Source organism: Syngnathoides biaculeatus, chromosome 8 (assembly GCF_019802595.1).
Source record: "Syngnathoides biaculeatus isolate LvHL_M chromosome 8, ASM1980259v1, whole genome shotgun sequence".
Taxonomy (NCBI): Eukaryota; Metazoa; Chordata; class Actinopteri; order Syngnathiformes; family Syngnathidae; genus Syngnathoides; species Syngnathoides biaculeatus.
This window is the reverse complement of record NC_084647.1, coordinates 24,656,951-24,667,230: the sequence shown is the minus strand read 5'-3', so window position 1 is coordinate 24,667,230 and position 10,280 is coordinate 24,656,951. Positions and strand designations below refer to the sequence as shown.

The following is a 10,280-nucleotide window of genomic DNA, read 5'->3' as shown; positions in this document are numbered from 1 at the left end:
CGTTTGATTCCAAACAAAGTTAAATTGCAGTGGTTCAATAACAACACAACATGTTGAGAGTGCAAACATTTTCAATGAGAGGAATTCATTAATATAAAAATAAGAAGACATACAGAATGTATCTACATGGGAAGCTGATGTATGCCAAATTACACAGACCCACACACACAAACCTTGTTTGGAAAGGAATATCTTCCTTTGGTGCATGCACATTTGCATATACTGTACATAAAGGACATGGTTTAGACACACACTGGTATGAAGAAAAGGATATTAAAGATAGGTTAGTGTTTAAAAGGTACTGTTGAAGTGCACACAGGAGTCAAATGAAAATCCCATGTGCAACCACATCCTGCAGAATCAAGAATGTACAGTATAGGCATCCATTATTTCTGCTGCATTGAAATGAACATGAGGGAGTTCAAACCTAAAAAAAAAAAAAACCTTGCCAACTCAAATGTCACTCTTTGTGGTTCATGGCTTCTTGAAAAAAGCCAAATCGACAAGTTCTATCATCTCAAATCTTGCAGTCCTACATTTCATCTAAACCGTAATCCTCTTCTGGAAAGTCCCCCACAGTCACATTCAGGGGCTTCACAAACACCCCGTAGTTCTTCTCGCATTCGAAGTAGCGCTTGCCAGCGCAACTGTCACAAAAGACAACAAATAAAAGTAAAAAAAAAAAAAAAAAAAAAAAGGGAAAAGAGCAACAAATCAACTGGGTTCAAAGTGCATGAGATCACTCTTACCTGCCATCATTTTTTCCTAGTGGCTCGTCATATTTCACACCCACCCAGTGGCCTGGCTTGAAATCTGTCGTGCCTGGAAACAAAACAAACAAATATGTTTACCCAAGAAAATTGCTAACCTTTAATAAACCACTACAAAAACAATAAACATATATATATATATATATATTTTTTTTTTAAAGAATGGCATATGCATTATATTTTTAACAAAGTTGGCGAACCCCAAGAGCCGTTGCATCAGGAAGGGCATCCAGCGTAAAAACTGTGCCAAAAAAATACGAGCATTCATCTGGGATATTACGCTGTGGCGATCCCTAACGGGACAAGCCGAAAGAAACTTACTTAATTACTATACAGTAGAGCCTCTAAAGTTGAATCCTCCTAAACTTGTAGAACTTGAAATTCATTCAGCAAGTCACATGAAAATTATATGTCACAAGACTTTTGATAACTACATTGAGACCTGAGCTCAGTGAGCATCTATTGATTAATTCCACAAGCGCGTAGTTCCCTTTGTTTTTGTTTAATGCCACTACAGTACCAGTAGCAAAGACCTGAGATGAAAGTAGAAAATTCCTGAAAAAAATACAAATTCAAGCACTGAAGGTGTGAAGTCCTGCTAGGAGGGTGCAGGGGCATGCCCCCCGTGAAATTTTTGAAAAAAAATGGATGGCTGTGGTGCATTCTGGCGATATCTGTGAACAAAATTCAGACAAAAATAGAAAGTAAAATTTCCAAGTCCTGATCCATCCAAAAAAAAAATTGGGCAGAAGTTGCACAAGGGCCAAGGCCAGATTTTTTTGCCCCCCATCCCCCGTATCACTGGACAGCCCAAAATCACATTTGTCATTAAAATATGCTTAAAATATGCCAGTTTATCTTGGGACAAATGAATTAAGTGATCTAATCAGTAAAAAGACATCTAAAATCGTCCCTTTCCCACATTATAGTATATAGAATATACATGAAAATATATCCTAGAATTTCTACACCGTACAGCAAAGCATGTTAAAGAAGTTGATCTGTAGTAATTATTCATGTTTAAGTCTCAAACTTGTTACATCGCGTTGTACTGATACACTCGATCACATTGCTCACTATCTTAGATATAGATCACACGCACGCACACAAAATCACACGTTTGAAAAATGTACGGGTGTGGTCAGTTATGCTCGCAGATAAAGTTGCGGGTGTGATTAGGGATGGCCTTAAAATAACTTACTGGATTTATATAAGATAACTTAATTAAAAATAAAGAACAAATACATAACTAAAATAGAATACTAAAATTTCAAAGTCAGAAATGATAATTTCCATTTTCAACTGATATTAGTAGAACATGATATAAAACGGTATTTAAAATTTTTCATCAATAAGAATTCTTGATCTGACAAACGTTAACTGAAGAAAAGTTAAATGCACTGGCCTGTCAAGGAATAAACACGAACGGTCTATACTTGCAATGTTTTGAAAATGCTCAAAGTTTACTTCAACATAATCGGCGTTTGTGACAACAAGCTAGCGATACATTGGAACAAACATTCCTGTCGCCAATCGTGATGTGTTGTTTTGGTGGGGTGGGGGGCGGGGGGAGAAGCACGCATCGCGGGACTGCCGTAAATAGGAAGCCGGCTTGGTGGAACGCGCCCTTATGTGCATGCGCTCGACGTATTGGCCACAGCTGAATCAGGCGACAAGGTGGATGATAGTCTAACGCCTTTTTGTGGACGGGGGCACGCAGTCACACTGCCTCGCGATTGACGCAATGAGCACCCCTGGTGTGACTGAATTTCCTTTGACATGGCTCATGATGTTGCTGATTTTCGACGTAAATGCGCTCGCAGTACGTAAAGCAGCTGTGAACATGCGCTTTCGGCGTAACTTCCGTACATTTTCAGTACGGTCAACCAGTTGTTTTGGACCAGGCTTCTTTAGTTAACAACATTTATGAAATCAACACGTAAATTACTGTCAAGACTACATAAAATAAGCGACGTCTTGGGATAATGCGAGGGGAGGGGCGTTACTGTTACTCGCATTAGTGCCTCAACATGGCTCCGGTCGCGAAAGCAAAACAATGAACTCAAACGCATGTTTGTTCAATGTTGTCAACTCATATCTGGATTAATTTTAGGCAATTTTTCCTCAATTTTGTGGGGCAATTTTCATGAAAACTTGAAAATCCGGAATTCCGGGAAACTCCGGAGGACTTTCATCACTGCTTAGTGTTAAGACAAAACCAGGCTTATGGTAGAAAGCAAAATAGAGAAAAGCCTACTAGAACATCTAAACTTCTGATAGGGTTAATCAGAGCCACTTTAAATGGCAGCAGGTGTGTTTAACGAGTTTGAATGAGACTAGCCAATTCTGAAAACAGTCACATCCCCACTTATAAGAGGGTCCACACACTTGTGGAATCACATTATCTCAGCTATTTATTTTCACTTAACCCTCTTGAAAAGATGCATGGATTTCCGTTGAGTTGTAAAGGTTGTAGATGGTGGAAAAGGTTTGAAAAGCATTTATCTTGGTCTCATTTTTTTTTTTTATAACACAAAAACCTGACAGCTGAACAGGGGTGTGTAAACTTTTTATAACCACTGTAGATTCTCTATTAAGCCCAAACCTTCAAATGGGTAAACTCCTGGAGAGTTGCAGTTTATTCCCATCAATTCATGTTACTTCCCATCAAATGTTTCCAACTTTAAAACTTCTGTGACTGTTGCAACTCTACTATATAAGTAGTAGCTAATGGGATACAGACCTGTCATTAACCTTAAAATCTGTAAATATCTTTGTGAAGTTCTTTGTGACTTACCAACATACATGACCGTGCCAAGCTTTGTGGGCTGCCCAGGTACTTGCACTTGACATCGGCTGCCCACGGAAATGGCATCAGCAGCCGCCTTCTGCTCCTCCTCCCGAGCAATGCTGTTGGCTTTCTTCTTGGCCCATTCCTCCTCATTGTAACGGCCCAGGCACTGCTTCTTCATGAAGGACCTTGCTGACTCTGACAAAGACACATAGACAAGGGTGTATACCATAATTTCTCGCATATATTGTGCAAAATTGTCAAAGGTAAATTGTGGGCAAATGGAAAGAAACTTGACATTTTATAAATCTATGTCGCCATCTAAATGGTTATGAAAAATCTGTACACTTTCATTCCAAAATGTCATCCACCTAGAATATATACGAAAGGTATACACTTTCATTCTAATATGCCACCGCCCCCCAGTGGTTATAAAAGAGGTGCAGGCTACACTCTCATACCAATATGACATGGGTTTGCATAGCGTGGTGGAAATTGTGAAATATTGTTTTTTTTCCCCAAATATGACTGATGACTGAACAACAACAACCGTCATTAAATAAGTTACGGTTATGTTTTGTTTAATGTTTTTCTGAAATCCTTGCTTGCTTAATTTGAATACCATTAAAATAAAATGTGGTTCACCTGGTCCTTCAGGTTTTCTTAAAATAATGGTATCCATGTTAAAAATGCTCGCTGAATAATCAAATATGTGAGAAAAACTTTGTGTTTCTAATTTACTAAATAAAATTAGGGCTGTGAATTTCAAAATGGGAGCAAATAAGTTAAAAAAAGTTTTACATGTTCAAATAAAGCGGTTAACGTCAGATCTTGAAAAAAATTTTTAGTTCAAGTGGGTAGAAGCAAATTCACGGATTGTATAAATGCATAATACATTACTAACAAGGTTTTCCTCAATTTTGAAGACAACCTTGGGGGTGCGTATTATACATGGGTGCATATTACACACGAGAAACTACAGTAAAAACATCGTTTCATGCGTTATGGCTTTGATATACCATTTTTGATGGATCTTAACATGACAACGGCATAGAGCAAACTTACCTGATCTCTTTTCATAAGCCTCGTCCGACAGAACAAACTTTTCCACTTTGCTGACATCAGTAAACTCTCCTAACTGCCCCCCACTTTGATCAATAACCTGAAAAAGGAAATCAGATACAGAATTGATCATTTAAAGAAAAAAAAAAATTCTGTCACAACATACAGTGATTAAATGAAAACCACTAAGAAAGCTAATGCGTTTATATGCAAAAGTGAATTAAAATTGAGCAGGGAGTAAGTGAAATTATGATTGTAGTATTTTTGCATAACTCATCATCCTTAAAAAAATTACAGTCATCTTTATTTTGAGGTTATAGGTGTACGTTATTACACTATTTTTTGTTTTGATTTTTATCATTGGATTGGATTGCTCACATATGGGTTGCTCCATTCTTTTACCCAGATCGAGCCTTTCTTCATTGTATTCCTTTCTTAAAGTTAAACTAAAGGTATCTAGTCACGTTCTAATAATTTACCATTAATTTAGCTTGGTAAATGATCAAGTGATTTCTTCTAAAACATAAAATTTAATTACAGATGGAAAAATTTTAATTGAGAATTAATAGCCATATTGCGGCAACACAAAACATTTCCGGTGAGAGGACAGGTGGCATAACAGTTTCCGCTCTCAATATGTTATAGGCTACTGGGAACTTCTGTTACATGTGATTATTTGGGATTGTGTATAGTCAACAGTTTGGTGCTGATCATTTTCAAAGTCAAAACGGGATCAAAGGGTTATCGTTTTAAAGATGACGAGATACCTCCTCAAGCAAATACTGCGGTATGCCGCCCAAAATGTTCAGCGATTCAATTCCACGTTTCCCAATGACTCGGCACTACACAGGGGACGGAAAATCAACCAAGAAATTCTCTCATTATTGCGGCATTAAACGAAATGAAATCGTTTTGGTAATCCTGACTTGACCTGAAACAAGAGAGGCTATCTTTTTTTTAACTTCAGACAGTGAGACAAAAAACAAAATGTGTTTTTGCAGTGTTTGCAAACATAGCTGTCATTGGGCAGGAAGCAGGGTACAAGAGTCGCACTCACAATCTCACCTACGGGCAATTTAGAGTGTTCAATTAATTTGGAATGTTCTGGGGATGTGGGAGGAAACCGGAGTGCCCGGAGAAAACACATGCAGGCGCAGAGAGAAGACGAAAACTCCACACAGGTGGGGATGGGATTTGAACCCTGGTCCTCAGAACTGTGAGGCCAACAGTCTACAGCTGTATCACGGTTCCACCATATATGTATGATGACCCATCCATTATCTGAGCCGCTTATCCTCACAAGGGTCGTGTGAGTGCTGTAGCCTATCCCAGCCATCATCAGGCATGGTGGTGGGACACACACACACCCTGAACTGGCTGCCACCCAATTGGATTAAATGGACCCCATCAACAAAATTCATTTTGAAGGTTTTCTCTTCACAAACTGCACAAATAATATTTAAAAAGCCACGGGGCACTGTGGCATTCAGGTTAGGACTGCCACTACAAACAAACTTGTTTTATGAGATGAAAATCAGCCAACCGATTCCTTGGCTCGTGATATCCAGTCCACAGCCCTACAACTGATAAATCTAAGGAGTCCGGCGTGATTTTGTATCAATAACAGCGTCTACTGCCGATACAACGCATCGGTGGCCTTTGCGAACAGATATCTGGTTGCATCGGTTTGCCGTCTTAACCACAAGTGGCATATCATCCGAGTTTTGTATAAAACGATCATTTGAATATGAAAACACTTGGATAGATTGATTTAAATGGGAATATTACTGTTGTTGATACAGCTGTTGCGCCCTTTGTTCTTTCGTCCCCACCCCAGTCGCTTAACTCCTCTATCCTGTTTTCTTTATTTGTCCATCTACTCTGTGTCTCTTCATGTCAACCACTAGAAACCAAGCACAGCTCCATACATGTATTCTACAGTCATCATCCACGGGATAAGAGCCCAGCAAAGCGTTGTCATCGTCCAACTTCTGTAATAACTTGTCCGACGTGCTGTACAACTCCAGATCCATGTTCGAGGCAGGGGCGCCCACCACCATCTCAAGTTTTCCCTTAAAAAAAATATATTAGTTAACACCAGTACCACTATACATAGTTGAAGACATTGTTCGCTGCCTGATAATTTCACACCCTTGTACAGTTTATCCGCTTACCTTCAGTTCTGCAATGGTGATCCCTCTATCAAACCTCCTCTTCACCTCGAAGGAGGAGATGGTGGTTGTAAGGCGCACATTAACGGAGGGATTGGTAACAACACTTATTGAACCATCCATCTTCTCAACAGCTTGGATTCAGATTCTGCTTAAAAATATATAATAATCATTTTTTAAAAAGTTAAAATCTAGATACAATAGCAAACTAATAAAACAATTCAAAGAAATCAAACATTATGCCGTACAGTGGACCCTCGACATAAGTGACCATGATATAACAGATATTGAACACAACGGACCGTCAGGACCGAACAATGTGTCAAAAAATAGCTTCCGTTTGTCACTTAACCTTCCGTTGACAAAGTCTTTTAGTTCCAGAATTGTCCGCTTTTATGAACTGGTACTGCAGCGAATTTTTTATTTCAGGGTCACAGATATACAATATGAATATATCCAGACAACAGACTCGTATATCTATAGGACGGCCCTGTTGAATGTGTTTCTACGCATTGTATTGATGCAGCAGCCATAAAGACTAAAGTTTTATATTGGGCTGCTTTTTTTCTTTGAGATGTCTCTGGAGCTGCACCGCAGTCTGGAAGACTGCTATCACACCTTTTTAGAATCGATTATCCAAGAGATATTTCATAGAGTACTGGAGTAATGGCTGCACCCCCAAATTTAAATCCATCCATGACACACAAATAACCAATAAACTATCCAATTTCTGAACCGCGTGCTGGAGCCTGTCCCAGCTAACTTTGGACAGGAGCCGCGGCACACCCTGAACTGGCTGCCAGCCAATCACAGGGCAGATATAAACAAACAGCCATTTACACTCACACCTACGGGCAATTTAGTCTCACAATAAGATATCATGCATGTTTAATGAATGTGGGAGGAAGCTGGAGTACCGGAGAAAAGCCACGCTAGCACGGGGTGGGGTGACCATGCAAACTCAACAAAGACAAGTCCAGAATTCAAACCGAGTCCTCAGAACTGTGAGACAGATTTACTAACCAGTTGTCTAAATGCCCCTCTCTCAAAAAAAAAAAAAAAAAAAAACTAAATTACATTTTACTCTTATTCCACCAGGATTTTATGTATTGTCTATCCTTAAAGAGCCTATTTTGTTGTTGAATGTATTGTATGGTATAAACGCTACACAATTTGAGACAACAAAATCAGACATTGCTAAACGGTTAGCATTAGCACACAATCATTTGCCATTTTAAGAAAAAACGATAACTACCATTAAGCTTACTCATAAATCATGTTGAGCACAATACGTAGGTAATAGTGTCATCACAGACAGGTTTTAGTGAAAAGCTTTTTCACCGGCTCAACAGTGTTGCTGTCAGTAACAAATGTCTGAGTAGTAAATATGAGTGGACAGTGAACAGTGGCCAAATGGTTCCGGGCGGCGCAAATTGGTTCTAATGACTGCTCATATACTTAATTGTTTCAAGGCCGAATTTGTGTGATCGATTGAGCAAATTTCACAGTCCTAAATCTTATCTTACCCTATGTTGGAAATAGCAAGTACAGTAATCTATCGTGGCACATGAAAGTCACCCATCTAACTTGTCACTACAATAACAAATACAACAGCGTGGTTATATCTGGATATTAAGTACTTTAAAACTTATTTTACAATATTTGTTTACAACAATGCCATTCGACATTGGGCGTTTCAGGGCACGAAAGACACAAAACAATATTTTTTTTGTACTGTAACGGTGCATACAGCCACAAAAAGTGCTGCAATATAACGGTCTGTCAGCAACAAAACGGCGGCACACCGCGCGAGGACATACCGGCTATAAATTGATAGTCATGGTCTGTTCTATTTAACGTGATAAAGTAAAAAGGCTGACAACGCCCACTCTTCTAGTAGTTGCCACTCTCACTTTGACTGTAGTTAGGATTTCGTTTTTTAGCCAAAAGCATGAAACCGTTTAACACCTAAGACCAAAGTTGTGTTGGTGGTACGAATGCAAGATTTTAGATACGATAGGGGGAAAAAACGCCTAGCAACACTACGTTAGCTCTTTGGCTTGCTCCCATCGGAAAATAAATTATTCAGGATCCACTAAAGCGATAATTTTAATGATAGTCACTTACAAATATTTGCCTTTGGAGTGCACCCGCAATTGTGGTATTTCTGCCAAGTGGTGAATCTATGAGTCACGTTGTTGTGCTTTCCCAAGCGATGTCGCAGGTCTTGCCGTTGTATGGTTACTCTTGCTTGGAGCTACAATTCCGGCTTCCGGCACTCAGCCCCCACCCCAACAGCTTCAATAAACCAATCACATCAAAGTACCAACACTCGGACCAACTGTATTTCAGACCTGGCGGAAGTACCGCTTAATACGCCCTAGCGGTTCCGACCACAACCAAGAGTTCCGAACATATTCCATTCTTCCACACTGAGACTAAGTCAGTCCCAGAATGTATTTTATAGTTCTACTATTGATCTATGAACCAGGAATTTGTTTAATTCCATTGATCTTACAAAAAATATATAAAAAATAAAAGACTGGATAGCGCATACACGTCAAGCGGTATGTCGATTGGTTGAAGCTGGTTGGCCGCCATCTTGGTCCTCCCAAAATGTGTGGAGAACATGGTTCACAGGTTGGATTATAGCGGGGTTTTTCTCAAAGTTTGGCATGTTGAATTAAAACTGGTCGTGTGAGTTTGACATTTTTTCAGTTATGGTAACATGAAGAATTTTTAATTCGACTAGGTAAGACAAAAAAAGCCAAGTGCAAAGGAAAGACATATAACACCGCGACTACCAAGAAACCTTGCGTATTACCTTGGGCCCAATTTCCGTGACACGTTAACTTTTCCCAAAATATGCTGTGAAGCACTATCGTCATAACATGGCAAAAAAACTAAGCATTGATTTTGGTCATAAAAACATTAGATTCGCAATGGGAAAATACATGCTAAACACACTTGTTGTCTCTGGGACATCCTATTTCAGACAAAAAATTTAAACTTGTTTCCTCGCATTTGAAAATCAAATTCAAATAGCAGAGTTCTGTATTATGAAATTCATCAAAAATTCCACAGAAAATCTGCTTTCTTGCTTATCCACTGATGAAGTTTGGGAAAATATTTACATTGCTTTTTTGCGAAAAACCATCGGTTCATAAAGGTGAAGCAGAGAGTGAACAGTGAACAACAACCATAAGAAAGTTCTTCAAGTGAATTAAACTGATCAGAAAATAATTTTAAAAAACCCCTTTACAAACAAACTTCAACATTGACAAAGTAAATCTTTCTAATTTACCTGTGGAATGCTTTCTCAGTCACGAAACCGTCACTGCACAGGTCAACATGGTTGTTTTGGGAGTATCAAGATGGCGGATATCTGCTTTCGGTGACTTCAGTTTTGGTGGCCAATGAGCCATCCAGTCTTTTTTTTTGTTTGTTTTTAGATCAGTCGAGATCATGAAAACATGGGAAAAAAAA

The 10,280-nt window shown here is 39.0% G+C and overlaps 1 protein-coding gene across 4 annotated transcripts; it reads right to left on the bottom strand.

Moving 5' to 3' along the window:
* Window positions 1–53: 53 nt before the first annotated feature.
* On the bottom strand, window positions 54–10,216 carry tbcb (tubulin folding cofactor B). Of its 4 annotated transcripts, none has more exons than XM_061826425.1 (7): window positions 10,099–10,216; window positions 6,798–6,945; window positions 6,552–6,695; window positions 4,627–4,723; window positions 3,568–3,759; window positions 750–822; window positions 54–647 (listed from the first exon to the last, which is right to left on the bottom strand). In XM_061826425.1, exons 2-7 carry the CDS (start codon window positions 6,915–6,917, stop codon window positions 533–535), a joined length of 741 nt encoding a protein of 246 aa, XP_061682409.1. In that variant the 5' UTR covers window positions 6,918–6,945; window positions 10,099–10,216; the 3' UTR covers window positions 54–532. The 4 variants fall into 4 exon arrangements, with proteins under 4 accessions (XP_061682409.1, XP_061682410.1, XP_061682408.1 ...); XM_061826426.1 differs by having other exon boundaries at window positions 6,798–6,942; window positions 10,099–10,203; XM_061826424.1 differs by lacking the exon at window positions 10,099–10,216 and adding an exon at window positions 8,922–9,101.
* Between the last annotated feature and the right edge of the window lie 64 nt (window positions 10,217–10,280).